Source organism: Mobula birostris, chromosome 2 (assembly GCF_030028105.1).
Source record: "Mobula birostris isolate sMobBir1 chromosome 2, sMobBir1.hap1, whole genome shotgun sequence".
In the NCBI taxonomy this organism is placed as follows: domain Eukaryota; kingdom Metazoa; phylum Chordata; class Chondrichthyes; order Myliobatiformes; family Myliobatidae; genus Mobula; species Mobula birostris.
Window position 1 is genome coordinate 94,742,712 of NC_092371.1, and position 16,001 is coordinate 94,758,712.

The following is a 16,001-nucleotide window of genomic DNA, read 5'->3' on the forward strand; positions in this document are numbered from 1 at the left end:
AATTTCTTAGCTCAACCCATAAAGAATCTGCACCTTCCGAGTAAGTCCTAACCTATTCAACCTTCCTCTGTAACTGAGTTTTTCAAGTCCCGGCAACATCCTTGTAAACCTTCTCTGCACTCTTTCAACCTTATTGATATCCTTCCTGTAATTTGGTGACCAAAACTGAACACAATACTCCAGATTCGGCCTTATACAACCTCATCAATATACACCTTTACTCCTCACCTTATACACCTTTACGACTCTATCTACCTGTGACACCACTTTTAGGGAATTTTGTATCTGTATTCCCAGATCCCTCTGTTCTACTGCACTCCTCAGTGCCTTACCATTTACCCTGTATGTTCTACCTTGGTTTGTCCTTCCAAAGAGAGATACCTCACACTTGTCTGTATTAAGCTCCATCTGCCATTTTTCAGCCCATTTTTCCAACTGGTCCAAGTCCCTCTGCAAGCTTTGAAAACCTTCCTCACTGTCCACTACACCTCCAATCTTTGTATCATCAGCAAACTATGGTCTCCCGGTGAGGAAGACAAGGATCTAGTTGTAGAGGGAGGTACAGAGGCCCATGTTTTAGAGCTTGTTGATTAGAACTGAGGTTATGATGGCTTTGAACACTGAGCTGTAAACTGCAACCTGACGTAGAAATTGCTATCGTCCAGGTGATCCAAGGCCAAGTGGGGAGCCAGTGGAATTGTAAAAGGCAAATTGCAGCAGCACAGGTCCTTGTTAGGCAGGAGTTGTTTCTGGCCATGACAATCACTCAAAGAGCTTCATCACAGTCACTTCATGGGCACTGGTATGATGCAGCAGGCCAAATAGCATCAGTGGGGAGAGAAAATCATTATTAACGTTTCAGGTCAAATATCCTTCTTCAGAACTGGGAAAGTGTGAAAATAAGTTAATTTTATGTGTGGGCTGGTGAACACAAAGGACAAAGGGAGTGTCTTCAATTGGTGGGAGATCTAGCCCAATTAGTTTTAATTGACTGATATAAAAAACACTTTATAAAGGAGAGCAAGGCTGTCTTCGTTTACCCAACTATTGAAGCGAATTTATAGAAGAGGTTTATATTTTAATATGCATTCGCCTCTTGAAGGTATTTACATACTTAAGTTCTTAACGCTTGGCAGCCTTCCCGTTCTGTATTGTCGTCGGATTACCCCGGTGTAAGCAGACTGGCGATGCAGCATTGGGAAAATTAGGGGTTCTCTTCACATCAGCAATGAGCCAGCCAGATAAATGGCCAGACATCGCTTTTCAAGTCCAAAATACCCTATGTCTCGTCGTCACCAGCGCGGGATTTCTTTAAACTTTATGTAACGTTTCTTTACCGAAAAACATTCGATGTCGGATTCAATCCTGGGCGCAGATTTGTCAACTGAAGCAAGAATTTGGCAAACCTTTCACAACATATTAACCTAACCGAAACTATGTAGTTCCCTCATTCAAAAGCCGACTTATGGACTGGACGCGGCAGTTCCACCAGGTCGGCAGCTTCCCCCAAAACTTTTAATAACTATTCCGATCGAACCCAGGCAAACACACAGCAGAGTGCTTCCGGAGCACTGGCGGCCCAGGAGCCGAACCAACCTCACGGAAATAACCGAGTTCAAGGAGCAGGGAGAAGTGCTTCCGGAAATATCCGAACGCTGGAGCGAGGAACCGAATATTATCGAGGGCGGCCGAAGCGAAGGAGCGCGCGGAAGCAGCCGCTACCATTTCCGGAAGTAGCTGAATTCGCAGGGAGACCCCGCTGGGAGCCGAGCGTTTCCGGAAATAGCCGATCGGAGCGGGAGCCGGAGCGGAGAGCCGAAGCCGCCCAGCTCAAAAGACTCGAAGGAAGCGGCACCGTCACCGAGACACTGAGCTGAGCTGCCCGCTCTGCGCCGCGAACATGGCCAGGGATTACGACCACCTCTTCAAGCTCCTCATCATCGGAGACAGCGGTAAGAAGCAGCTGGGGATACAGAGTGGCGGAACCGGGGCGGCGGCAGGAAACGGGTTAAGTGGAAGGCCCGACGCTGTTGGCGGAATAGGCCGGGTAATGGAAGCCCAGGACAGAGTGAGGGAGGGCGGACAGGCCGCAGCCGCCGGAGGCATCACTCTCTCTTGTCAGATGATGCCTTTCGGGGCGCGGGCACTGTGGCTAAATGGCAGACACAAATCCATTCCGGAAGGGTGCAGGGACATGGGAGGCTTGGTGAGAGGGTCTGGGCTAAGGCAGACCCTCAGTGAGGGAGGGAGGGAGGGAGGGAGAGAGACTCCGAGATGGGGCAGATTCTCAAGGTGTGAGTGAGTGAGCGTCCGGGACAGGATAGGCTCTCAGAGAGTGAGGGAGGAAGTGTCAGGGACGGGGAGGACTTTCGGTCATGAGGGAGGGTGGGACCAGGACGGAGCAGACTCAGGGAGTGAGTGAGGGGGAGAGAATCGGGGATAGGGCAGTCTCTGGGAGTGAGAGAGGAAGGGTCCGGGACTTGGGCAGAGTGAGTGAGTGAGGAAGGGAAAGGGTCCAGGACAGAGCAGGCTCTGGGAGTGGGGGTCCAGGACGGGGCAGACTCTCACTGAGTGAGGGAGAGAGAATCCAGGATAGGGCAGACGCTCAGGAAGTGAGAGGGAGGGTCTGGGACAAAGCAGGCTGTCAGATTGAGGGGAGGAGGGAGAGCCTGGGACGGGGTAGACTCGTTGAGTGAGGGAGTGCAACTGAATGAATGGAAGTCTGGACTCTCATTGTGGTGGTTTGGGAAAATTGATTAATTGGAAACAAGAAATTTCACGAGTCTATGAGAAAGGTTCTAGTGCTTTCCCACGTATATGACGAATAAACTCCTCTGGGGCTTCCAGCTGGGTACAGGTGTCGATTATAACTGACGTTCCCATGACAAACTCTGCCACCTTGATCCGGGATCTTCGCTGATGAAGATGGCAGAGTTTGTCGGGTCTAAATGTCAGTTATAATCGATACCTGTACCCGCTAGAAGCCCGAGAAAAGTTTACAGTATGTCCCGGACGGTGAATGAATGTCTGAGTAAATTTTACACTGACATTGAAAGCTGGGAATATTATTGTTTTGAAGAATCTGGGTATAAAAGTGCTCCATCAGAATGTCTGAGAACAAGCTGGATTTGTGTATTAGGGTGAATGGCAAAGGAGTGTGATGGTAATGAAGCTTAGCGGAGTGTAATAAACCTCCATGGTTAGATGTGGTAAAGATGAGTTATGTGTTTAAATTAATAAATTGGAAATTGATCATTGGTAAGTATAAGTGCCTGCTGAAGGTATCACCTGTCACAGTGAGGATGTACATTTGGGAATGGACTGGTGTCAGTAAATGTTCCCAGGCATAAATACAGTGGGGACTGCGCTTAAGCACTGGGTCAGTTGTGTGCCTGCTTGCCTCAGCAAAAGGACCCTTTTATGTGTGAATTTCTTTCTCAGTACACAGGGACATGACTGGTATTTTGCTTTTGTGAATTGGGTGTGTTAAGGGACTGATTGCAAGTGTGGGTGGGAACCAGATGGTTGTGTTGTTGAGCAGGTGTACACACATACACGTGGAAGGGAGGTGACTGTAAGGACCTAAAAGGCTGAAGGGATGATTTCCAGGGTGACTGAGCTGGAGACGAATGGAGTTTGTGGTGGCAACTTTGTTGTCTGAAGCGTAACTTTATGGAGCTGCATGGTTCTTGTGGCCATTTTATTTAATTCGACCAGGTTGCTTATGGTCTGAGCAGACCAGCAGATTCCTCAGAAGTGGCCTTTTAAACATAAAAATACCCAGTCTATTTATCTAACAGATTATAGACCCTAAGCACAGATATCCCTCAACCTGCTGACTTCCTCCCTTAGTTGTTTTTTTTTGTTCCAGATTCTGGAGTTGCTTGTGTCTCTACTGTTTAAATTAGTCCAATAGTTCTGTGCTGATTGGTAAAGTATTCATTCCAGAATTAACCAAGCTTAAATAATCCAGCTTCCAGGGCAGGATTTTAACTTGTGTCCTCAGATCATTAGGCCACGCCTCTGAATTCATAACCAGTATGATACTGTACTCATTAGAAATTGGACAAGGCATCTGACAAATTATTGGAGATGGGTGTTCTTTTGCTGGTGGCCACTGTAGCACAGGCACTGAGGGAGGGTAGTCTTGGTAAGAACCTGTAGCGAATGGTATTGAATCATTATGAAACCCTGTGTTTCAGTTTAATGTTGTGCCTTGATGGTCCCATAACATGGGCCTGTGCAGGAAGTTTTGACTGTGAACTGCTTGCCCTGAGTTAGGTGTAACTCTATGATGTGCTAGACCCCTGGCTTTGTGATGGACTAAAGACTTTGTACAACTGAGATTCATTGGATTAAAGATGCTGCTTGACAATTTGTTTAGTGATTGACTATTCTGTAATGATGGGTAAATTATAGAGCTAATAATCAAAGTTCCAACTGCACCATAAGTATCTGACATTTGAGCTAATAAAAACTGTATCATTCTGTAGTTAAAAGAGTGGTAAATCTGTGGAATTCTCTGCCACAGGAAACAGTTGAGGCCAGTTCATTGGTTATATTTAAGAGGGAGTTAGATATGGCCCTTGTGGCTACGGTGATCAGAGGGTATGGAGGGAAGGCTGGTGCAGGGTTCTGAGTTGGATGATCAGCCATGATCATAATAAATGGCGGTGCAGGCTCGAAGGGCCGAATGGCCTACTCCTGCACCTATTTTCTATGTCTATGTTTTCTATGTTCAAATTGTTCACTAATGTTAATTCAACAAGGAAACAATCCATCGTTATCTGGTTTGGCACTTCAATAAATCTCACCAATAAATCAGACTTTTTGCTTGTTCTCTCCAAGTCATTCAGTATGTCAAACTGTTACACAGGGTGGGCCACTACCATTTTAGGGCAATGGATATGAGTAATAGATGCCTTTTCTTCCTGTGAGTTTTAGTTTAAATTCCAAGTGCACAGGTTTGGCTAGTTGTATAGTGCTGACACTTGTAGTACAGTTCAGTAGAATTAGGCTAGTGAGAATGGAGAATTAAAACTTCCCACTTTTGGCATTTAAATTCTGGATGGATAAACATCTGAAAGAACAATTGGAGATTTTCTTTCCAAATGTTGATGACTTCATAGGTGCCATTGAGAAATAGTTACTTTAGTTACTGGTAATTATTGTCAGTCACTAATGTAACAACTTGAGACAAGGTGTGTGTCATGGTAAAAGTGTGTCCTCTCACCTGTCTTTCTTTTTGTACATTGTCTAGATACAAAGAATGCTGAAGAGTACCCAGTACATTCAGCAGTTAGAATTTAATGGAAATTCTAATGTTGATGGATCAGATCTACAAAATTGTATTGCTCCTGTAGAAAAAGGTATTTTTGTATTGTATTGCAGAAAGTATAGGAGAATTAAAGTGGTGATTCATTGCATTCTCGCTTTTAAAGTGTTGATTATGTTAGTAAGACTCATTTAATGACATTAAAACTATGCCTGTTCAATCTATTTCAATTTAAGCCAGACAAACTGTTTAAAAACAACAAAATAGCCAGGAAATCATAAAGCAATCGCCGTTACTGGCAAGCTAATAGAATGAAAGGCCATTAAATCCCCTGGATCATTGACCATGTTAGGGCAAGTGGCTACTTTGGTCATGATCTTCTTGTCGACAAGTGAAAGAGAGTAATGAGTAGTACCCTGAGTCAATGAAGAGGTATAGTCTGGTTTAATAAGGGGGCAAATATTTGTAAATATAAATTGTTGTGCTAATGTCAGTAGACGCAAAATTGACTCAGAAGGAATAAGAGGGTGTTAGTCGAAGGTTGTATTTCAGACTGGAGGCCTGTGGCAATTGGTGTGCTGTAGAGATCGGTGCAGGGTCTCCTGCTATTGGTCACATATTGAAAATTTGGGTGGGAATGTCAGTGGCTTGCTTAGTAAGTTTCCACTGAGGTAAGGATTGACACAGGATGTGGGTCAATTGGGAAAGTGGGCAAAGGAATGGCTGATGGAAGTTAACTCAGACAAATGTGAAATGATGAATTTTGGGAAGTTAAACCAGAGTAGTAGTTGCACAGTAATTAACGTGCCCAAAGGGGCAAATGCCTACTTCAAAGTACCAATTCGGGTAGATAAAGTGGTGAAGAAGCCATCTGGTATGCTTGCCTTCAATGGACAGGCCACTAAACAAAAGAACTGGGATATCATGTTTCAACTGTATAGAACATTTAGTGAGACCACACTTGGAATATTGCATGCAGTTCTTGTCACCATTCTATAGGAACCATGTAATTATTCTAAAGGTGTAGAATAGATTCACAAGAATGTTCCTGGGACTGAAATGCTTTAGTTGTCAGGGAAGACTGGATAGGCTGTGGTTGTTTTCCTTGGAATGAAGGGAGCTGAAGATGGCCTTGGAGAATTTTATAAAATCATGAGTGGCATAGATAAGGTGGATAGACAGTCTTTTTCCCAAGGTAGGGTAGGGTAAAATTAGAGGGCATAGGTTTTGGGTGAGAGGGGGAAGGTTTAAAAGGGACTTGAGAAGCAAGTTTTTTTTTACAGTGTGGTAGTGTAATGGAATGAGCTTTCAGAGGAAGTGTTACACGTGGGTACAATGAAAGATGTATAGATGGGTTCATTGTAGACGGCTGCAAATCTACAATAACACACAATACTGAAGGAACTCAGCAGGTCTGGTAGCATTCTGGAGGGAAATGAACAGTGGATGTTTATTTTGATGTTTAATGATACAAACCCATGTTACCCTGATAACACTCCCCCCCCCCCCCCCCCCCATCACTTGTAGGGATGCTATTCCTTCTCCTGGTTCCTCCATCTTTGCCCTATAGGTTCTCGTGATGAGACTTTTCATTCTAGAGCATCAAAGATGTCCTCTTTATTTTAAAAAAAAAAGGGGTTTCCCCTCTGCTGCTATAAAGTTGGCTTGTTCCTGCACCTCCATTGCCCGCATGTCTGTCCTCAGTCCATACCACTCCACCCCCCTCAACATGACAAGGATAATCTTCCCTTTGTCCTTATTACCACTCCATAAGCCTCAGCAACTTCTGCCATTCCAGCAGAATCCTGCTACCAGGTACGTCCTCCCCTCTCCTCCCTTCTTCTCTCCATTGTCTGCAGTGATCTCTCTCTTTGCAACTTCCTTGTCCACCTGTCCCTTCCGAGTGATCCTCCTCTAAGCTCTTATCCTTTCAACAGTCTTAAGTGTAAGACCTGCCCCTACTCCTTGTCCCTCACCACCATTCAGGGCTCTAAGCAGTTTTTCCAGGTGAGGCAACACTTTGCATGTGGATCCAGCAGTGTCATCCATTGTATCTGGCGCTCCCAGTGCGGCCTTCTGTATATCAGTGAGACCTGACGTAGATTGGGATACCGCTTTGCCAAGCACCTTTGTTCCATCTGTTACAAGATGCAGCATTTCCCAGTGGACAGCCATTTGAATTCCACTTCCCTTTTTCCCCCACTGACATCTGTCCACAGACTTCTGTACTGCCACGTTGATACCAAAATGTAGATTGGAGGAGCAATGCTCATAGTCTGTTTTAGTAGTTTTCAACCTGATTTCTCTAACTTCTGGTAAGCACTCCCCTCCTTTCCTCCTCCTCCTCCCCCCCCCCCATTTCTCTTAACCCTGTGGTGTTACCCCCTCTCTTTCCCTTCCCTGCCCTCACAACCTGCCCATCAACTTCACTTTCCTCCCTCTGGTTTCCCACCTCCTTCCTCCTGACCTTTCGTATCAGATGCCGCCTTCAGCCCTTTGCCTCTTCTGTCATTCATCTCCCAGCTTGTCACATCATTCCCTTCCTCCTCACCTGGACTCACCTATCACTTACCACCTTGTGCTTCCTACCCTCCCTTTTCTTCTGGCTGCTGCCCTCTTCAAGTCCTAATGAAAGGTCTCAGCTCAAAACATCCACTGTTCATCTCCATTAGCCTGAGCTGTGGAAATCCTCCAGCATTTTGTGTGTGTTAAGAAGGTTCATGAGTAGAAAAGTTTTATAGAGATCTGGGCCAAATGCAAGCAAATAGGACCAACTCAGGAAGGTATCTTGGTTGAACTGTGCCAGATGACTGAAGGGCCTATTCCCCTGCTGTATAACTCTGGCATAAATTTGTACAAGTGTGAGATAATGCACTTAGAGCAACAGAGTGTTGCTTAAATGGAGGAGAGGGATCTTTATGTTCTTCTACATAAAATACAGTTTGGAGGTGCAGCCAGTAACTGAAGGCAAACGTAATAATGATCATATTGCGAAGGGGTACATAGTATAAAAATAGGAAAGTCTTGTTTTGACTGTACAGAACACTGATGCAATTGCTCCTAAAACACCACATACTATCTTGGTCTCCTTATTGTAGAAAGGATATACCTGCACTAGAGTTAGTTCAGTGAATGTTCAGATAGCTGATCCCGAGAATGAAGAGATTGCTTTATGAGAAAAGGTTGGGCCATGTTTCTCAGTTTAGAAGAAAGGTAGGTTATCTTATAAAACTATCCAAAATTTTGTGGGTACCAAGGCAAGGAAAATACCGAAAGGTTGCTTCCTCCTCAAAAGAGAATCTGGAATGAGTAGGTTTTGATTTGGATAAGGAGGAATTTCTTAGCTTGATGATCAAGAATTTATTCCAGGACCTGTGGCAGTTGACTGATTGAATAATATGTTAAATGTCATGGTACTCAAGTGTGTTCGGTAGGGAAATAGACAGAAAAGGGGAGCTGAAGCCTGGGTAATCTTGTCGAATGTTGAGTAGGTTGAAGGGGCTGTGTAGCCATCTCCAGTTATGTCTTGAGATTAAATGACAAGCTTAAAAAAGTAAGAGGCGCTTTGTTGCAAAGAAATAGGTTAGAGTAATGTAGTGAGGTTTGGTTCTAGAAAATGTGAAATCCTGATAATATTTACGGCTACCAAGACAAAAATGAAAGTACCCTAAAATTATTCAGCAAGGTGATGACATTTTGTCACTATTTACTGCTGGTTGCCATACCCTGCATACTTATATGGCTCTGAATATGCAAATTGAGAAGAATTGTGATTTCACCTCATTGTTGCTAAAAGTTGGCTTGAGGATGAGTTTGCTGGTCTAGTGTAAGATGTGAAGACTGGCAACCTGAAATGTGCCCTCATGAGCTTTACTTACTGAATCATGGAAGTGTACTCCCTATAGAAACAAACCCTTCTGCCCATCTAGTTCATGCCAATCATCTGATACCCATTACACCTGTTCTATTCTTTCCACTAAGTGAAAGCTTTGAAAAATGTTTTCACTGTGTAGACGGTTTTCATAGTGAATAATAGACCTGTGTTCAGGTGTCCATTGGAAAGAGGTTGTGCTCTTTCAAATGTGCTGTTGTGAAGGATTATAGAATAAAGATTGGGAAGAGAAATGTATTTTTTTTAATTAAAGCTTTGGTTTGAAGTTCAAATGTTGTTAAGTTGCACTTGATTAGTTTATCTTCATTAGATGTCAGAAGAGGGTGATGGGGAGGAGAAAACCAGTACTTATAACATTGACAACAGGAATTCTGCAGATGCTGGAAATTCAAGCAACACACATCAAAGTTGCTGGTAAACGCAGCAAGCCTGCTGCGTTCACCAGCAACTTTGATGTGTGTTACTTATAACATTGAATTTAGTCCTGTAGCTTGAGGCAGAATGAAAGACAAAATGAACAGATAAGCAAACTGAGTAAAAGATTAAAGGACTTTATCCATGATATGGAGGCAAGCATGGACTAGGATGGTGAGCTGGTGAAGGGCTTTAATTCTTTCAGCCTATTCCTAATTAACATGTACTGTTGCTGGTTTACTTTGAATTTTGGTTGGCCCTTGCCCTTGAATGAAAACTTCTACAAAAAGTAGTGGATGTGGCCCAGTCCATCACAGGTAGTCCTCCCCATCGTTGAGCACATCTACCTCGTGCACTCTGGCAGAAAAGCAGCATCCATTATCAAGGACATACTCCCTTCTCACTGCTGCCATCAGAAAGAAGGTACAGGAGCCCCGGAATCCACACCATCAAGTTCAGGAACAGTTATTACTCCTCGACCATCAGGCTCTTGAACCAGAGGGAATAACTTCACTCGCCCCATCACTGAAATGTTCCCACAACCTATGGAATCATTTTCAACGATTCTTCATCTCATGTTCTTGCTATTTATTGTTTGTTTGTTTATTTATTTGCAGTTTGTCTTCTAGACCATAAGACATAGGAGCAGAATTAGGCCATTTGGCCCATCGAGTCTGCTCCACCATTCAATCATGGCTGATCCTTTTTTTTTTTCTCCTCCTCAACCCCAGTTCCTGGCCTTCTCCCCGTAACCTTTGATGCCATGTCCAATCAAGAACCTATCAATCTCTGCCTTCAATACACACAACAACCTGGCCTCCACAGCTGCATGTGGCAACAAATTCACCACCCTTTGGCTAAAGAAATTTCTCATCTGTTTTGAAAGGATGCCCCTCTATCCTGAGGCTGTGCCCTCTTGTCCTAGACTCTCCCACCATGGGAAACTGTACACAATACTCAAGATGAGGCCTCACCAGTGCCTTACAAAGCCTCAGCATCACATCCTTGCTCTTGTATTCTAGACCTCTTGAAATGAATGCTAACATGGCATTTGCCTTCCTCATCACTGACTCAACCTACAAGTTAACCTTTAGGGTATTCTTCACGGGGACTCCCAAGTCCCTTTGCATCTCAGATTTTTGGATTTTCTCCCCGTTTAGAAAATAGTCCATGCATTTATTCCTATGACCAAAGTGCATGACCATTCATTTTCCAACATTGTATTTCATTTGCCACTTGCCCATTCTCCTAATCTGTCTTAAGTCCTTCTGCAGCTTACTTGTTTCCTCAATACTACCTGCCTCTTCACCAACCTTCCTATCATCTGCAAACTTAGCAGCAAAGTCATCTATTCCATCATCTAACTCATTGATATACAGCATAAAAAGAAGCGGTCTCAACACCAACCCCTGTGGAACACCACCAGTCACCGGCAGCCAACCAGACAAGGATCCTTTTATTCTCACTCGCAGCCTTCTTCCAATCAGCCAAAGCTCTAACCATGCTAGTAACTTTCCTGTAATACCACAAGCTTGGTAAGCAGCTTCATGTGTGGCACCTTCTGAAAGTCCAAATATACAACATCCACTGCATCCCCTTTAACTATCCTACTTGTAATCTCCTCAAAGAATTCCACCAGGTCAGTCAGGCAAGATTTTCACTTGCTGACTTTGTCCTATCTTGTCCTGTGTCACCAAGTACTGCAAAACCTCATCCTTAACAATCGAATCCAACATCTTCCCAACCATTGAGGTCAGGCTAACTGGTCTATAATTTCCTTTCTGCTGCCTTCCTCCTTTCTTGAAGAGTGGAGTGACATTTGCAATTTTCCAGTCCTCTGGCATCATGCCAGGGTCCAATGATTTTTTTGAAAGATCATTTCTAATTCTGCCACAATCTCTAATGCTACCTCTTTCAGAACCCTAAGGTGTAATTCATCTGGTCTGGGTGTCTCATGTACTTTTAGGTCTTGCAGCTTTTTGAGCACCTTCTCTATTGTAATAGTAACTGCACCCCACTTTTCTTCCTTCACACTACAACATCTGGCACACTGCTAGTGTCTTCCACAGTAAAGACTGATGCAAAATACTCATTTAGTCCATCAGCCATTTCCTTTTCCCTTGTTATTATTTCTCCTGCCTCATTTTCTAGCTGTCCTATATCCACTCTCATCTTTTATTTTTTTACAAACTTGAAAATACTTTTACCGTCCACTTTGATATTGTTTGTTAGCTCACTTTCATATTTCATCTTTTCCCTTCTAATGATTCTTTTAGTTGCTCTCTGTAGGGTTTTAAAAACTTCCCAATCCTCTAACTTCCTACTAATTTTTTGCTTTGTTATATGCCCTCCCTTTTGCTTTTACATTAGCTTTGACTTCCCTTGTCAGCCATGGTTGTACTATTTTGCCATTTGAGTATTTCTTCACTTGTGGAATACACATGTCCTGCACCTTCCTCATTTTTCCCAGAAACGCACGCCATTGCTGCTCTGCTGACATCCCTACCAGCAGCTCCTTCCAATTGACTTTGGCCAACTTCTCTCTCATACCACCATAATTTCCCTTACTCCAGTGAAATACTGCTACATCAGACTTTACTTTCTTCCTATCAAATTTCAAGTTGAACTCAATCATATTGTGATCACTGGTACCTAAGGGTTCTTTTACCCTAAGTTCCCTAATCGCCTCCGGTTCATTACATAACACCCAATCCAATATAGCTGATCCCCTAGTAGGCTCAACGACAAACTGCTCTAAAAAGCCATCTCTTAGGCATTCAACAAACTCGCTCTCATAGTCATAGTCATACTTTATTGATCCCGAGGGAAATTGATTTTCGTTACAGTTGCCCCAGCCAAGAATAGAGTATAAATATAGCAATATAAAACTATAAATAAATAGTAATATGTAAATTATAAATTATGCCAGGAAATAAGTCCAGGACCAGCCTATCGACTCAGGGTGTCTGACCCTCCAAGGGAGGAGTTGTAAAGTTTGATGGCCACAGGCAGGAATGACTTCCTATGAGGTTCAGTGTTGCATCTCGGTGGAATGAGTGTCTGGCTGAATGTACTCCTGTGCCCACCCAGTGGATGGGAGACATTGTCCAAGATGGCAGCTCATGCAACTTGGACAGCATCCATTACCTGAGATCCATTACCAACCTGATTTTCCCCGATCGACCTGCTTGTTAAAATCTCCCATGACTATCCCATGAATATCATAACATTGCCCCTTTGACATGCCTTTTCTATTTCTTGTTGTAGTCTGTGGTCCGCCTCCTAGCCACTGTGGGGAGGCCTGTATATAACTGCCATCAGGGTCCTTTTACCCTTGCAGATCTTAACTTAACCCACAAGGATTCAACATCTTCCAGTCCTGTGTCACATTTTTCTACTGATTTGATGCTATTCTTTACCAGTAGAACCACACCTCCCCCTCTGTCTACCTTCCCATCCCTCGGATACAACGTGTAACCCTGGACATTCAGCTCCCAACTACGTCCGTCCTTCAGCCACGATTCAGTGATGGCCACATCATACCTGGCAATCTGTAATAGTGCAACAAGATCATCCACCTTATTCCTTATACTCCATGCATTGAGATACAACACCTTGAGTACTATACTTTGCTACCCTTTTGCACATTAGTTGTTTGTCAGTCCTGTTGGGTGCAGTCACTCAGCTCTCACCTGTGGCTTCAAGTAGCTGATTGCATGCAACAGCAGCCACACCCCAGTACTCTTGTCTTTGACAGGTGGGCTAAATCAGATGAGGGTAGCCAGTGGCTTCGTACTCCAGTGAGTTGGAGGTATACCCGTCCCAGCCTGCAAAGTCGGCTCCGGTGGACTGGGCGGATGAAATCTACATTGAGATCCAACGGCCAAGCAGGTGGTACTGCAACACTCCAAGGAGAGCAAAGGGTATGACAAGGCACAGAGTCCTGTTCATCCTCTGCAGCCAGTTCGTGATGCTTGCTCAGACTTCTGAGGTCAGAAGAGTGGAACTGCTCCAGTGCAATGGCTTTACCAAGTTTAAAAACTCCTGCACAGGTTTCCTGTCATCATTGGACATAACAGACAGCCACCACCGCGTGTTGGATTCTACCCTGCCAGCTTCCAGCTGTCTTTTGCTGTCCCAGATATGTTCCAGCAGGTTTTGAGTTGTGTGGTTTTGGAATATCACCAGGAGAGCTTTAGTGGGAAGTTAGGGGATCATCTTCCAGTGAGATAGCAGCTCTCTGGTAAGATGGCAGCATACTCGGCCACAATGGTCTCTCTGGGGCCAACCAAAGGTGCTTTTGACTTTCTTTTAAGTCTTTTTTTTTAACAATCACAAGACACTGCTGGACATCAAGAACTTCAGGTTCTTCAGGTCTACGCCATCAGGTAGTTGCTGGATGGTGGGGGAGCTGGAGGATCTGGACTTGGTGCTGACCATGTTGCTGCCTATTACAGAAAGGCATCAGAGTCAGTGCATGATGGCAACGTTCAGTCTAACAGTGAGTGATCGTCTTGGACATTTTTCTTGTGATCACAAGACACTTGGACATTGGTAATGTAGAATACTGCAAGTCTGGTTCAATGGTTTATTGGCGCTGTGGGGTAACTGTGTGGCCTTAGTTGCAGCGTGGACTAGTCCTCCTGCTGTGGGCTTACCTGTTCAGCCATCTAGGAGAGGAGACAATGCAGGTGCTGTGACATGGTATCCACGCTGGATTGGGGGCTGGCCCTCCCCCTGTCTGTGCTACTACCCGTGTTCGCTTGATGGAAGATGAGGCGGATTGTGTGTGTGCATTCTTCTGTGGACTGCTGAGGGCTTGTTCTTGCCAACAATCACCCATGCACTATCAATCTGTAAGATGTGTCTCTCGGACTTGGGTTATATTAATTTTCTGTGTGACTGTATGATTTCTGCTTTCTTATGTGCTATATCAGCCTTGGTATAGTTGATACTGTGTTCTGTATCTTGGCCCCAGAGGAGCACTGCTTCACTTGGCTGTATTCATGTATGGTTGAATGGTAATTAAACTTGAATGGAGATAAGTTCAAACGAGGTGTGTGCTGTCTTGAGGCAAATTAAAGTGGATAAATCCCCAGGGCCTGATGAGGTGTTTCCTTGGACTTTGTGGGAGGCTAATGCAGAAATTGCAGGGCCCCTAGTAGAGGTATTTAAAATGTCCTCAGCCATGGGTAAGGTGCCAGAGGACTGGAGGATAGCTAATGTTTGATTGTTTAAGAAAGGCTGTGAGAATAAGATGGAAAATTATAGGTAGGAATTAAATGGCGAATGGTTGGGACTGAGGTGTGTGCTCGAACAGTGGGATCTGAAATACAGATCCATAATTCTTGAAGGTGGCATCGCAAGTAGATAGGGTCATAAAGAAAGCTTTTGTCCATTGGCTTTTATAAATAAAATACTGAGTACAGGAGTTGGGATGTTTTGTTGAAGTTATGTGGGGTATTGGTGAGGCCTAATTTAGTTTATTGTGTGCAGTTCTGGTCACGTACCTACAGGATTGATAGAAGATTGAAAGAGTGCAGAGAAAATTTATGAAGTTTTTGATAGGACTTGAGGACCTGAGTTATAGGGAAAGGCTGAATAGGTTAGGTCTTTATTCCCCAGAGCGTAGGAGAATGAGGGGAGATTTGAAAGGGGTATGCACAATTTTGAAGGCTATAGATAGGGTAAATGCAGGCGGGGTAATTCCACTGAAATTGGGTAAGACTAGGACTAGAGGCTGTGTGTTAAGGATGAAAGGTGAAAAGTTTAAAGGGAGCATGAGAAGAAACTTCTTCGCTCAGGGTGGTGAGTGTGGAACTGTCAGGGTGGCCTGTGGAAGTGGTGGATGTGAGAAGTTTGGACAAGTACATGGATGGGAGAGATATGGAGGGCTATGGTCCACATGCGGTTCATTGGGACTCGGCAGAATAATTTGGCATGGACTAGATGAGCTGAAGGGCCTGTTTCTGTGCTGTAGTGTTCTATGACTATGATTTGGGGTGAAAAATCACAGCCTTCAGTTGAACAATAAAGTTATGGTCAAAAGTGCAATTCTTAACAGAATATGATGTCATTTAAAGTGTAACAAGCAGGGTGGTGCTGCTTACAAGTAATGTGCTAATTCCCAGTGAAAGAGTTGGGAAAGATCCAAGTTGATTACCATGATGCTCACTTCCTGGTCTTAGAAACATCATATTTGGAGAGCTGGTAACTATTAGAAACTAATCCTTGAATAATACTTACTATCAGTGATACGAGGCATTGATGATGACTGAGTAACCAACCAGTAGCTGCAAGTAAGGTCAACAAAAATATGGTTTGGTTTGTAGGAAAGAAGCCATAAAAGTAGGTAATTCTTCTTGCAATTAATGATCTGCCACCAGAACCCAGCAGGTCAAGCAGCATCTATAGGATGAA

The 16,001-nt window shown here is 44.0% G+C and overlaps 1 protein-coding gene across 1 annotated transcript in view; it reads left to right on the forward strand.

Moving 5' to 3' along the window:
• Positions 1-1,724: 1,724 nt before the first annotated feature.
• The window catches only part of rab35b (RAB35, member RAS oncogene family b), a 112,998-nt gene continuing 98,721 nt past the window's right edge, over positions 1,725-16,001 (forward strand). Inside the window, exon 1 of the mRNA XM_072245255.1 lies at positions 1,725-1,952. Coding sequence (XP_072101356.1) covers positions 1,901-1,952 — 52 coding nt within the window. The 5' untranslated portion in view covers positions 1,725-1,900. The remainder of the gene's footprint in view (positions 1,953-16,001) is intronic.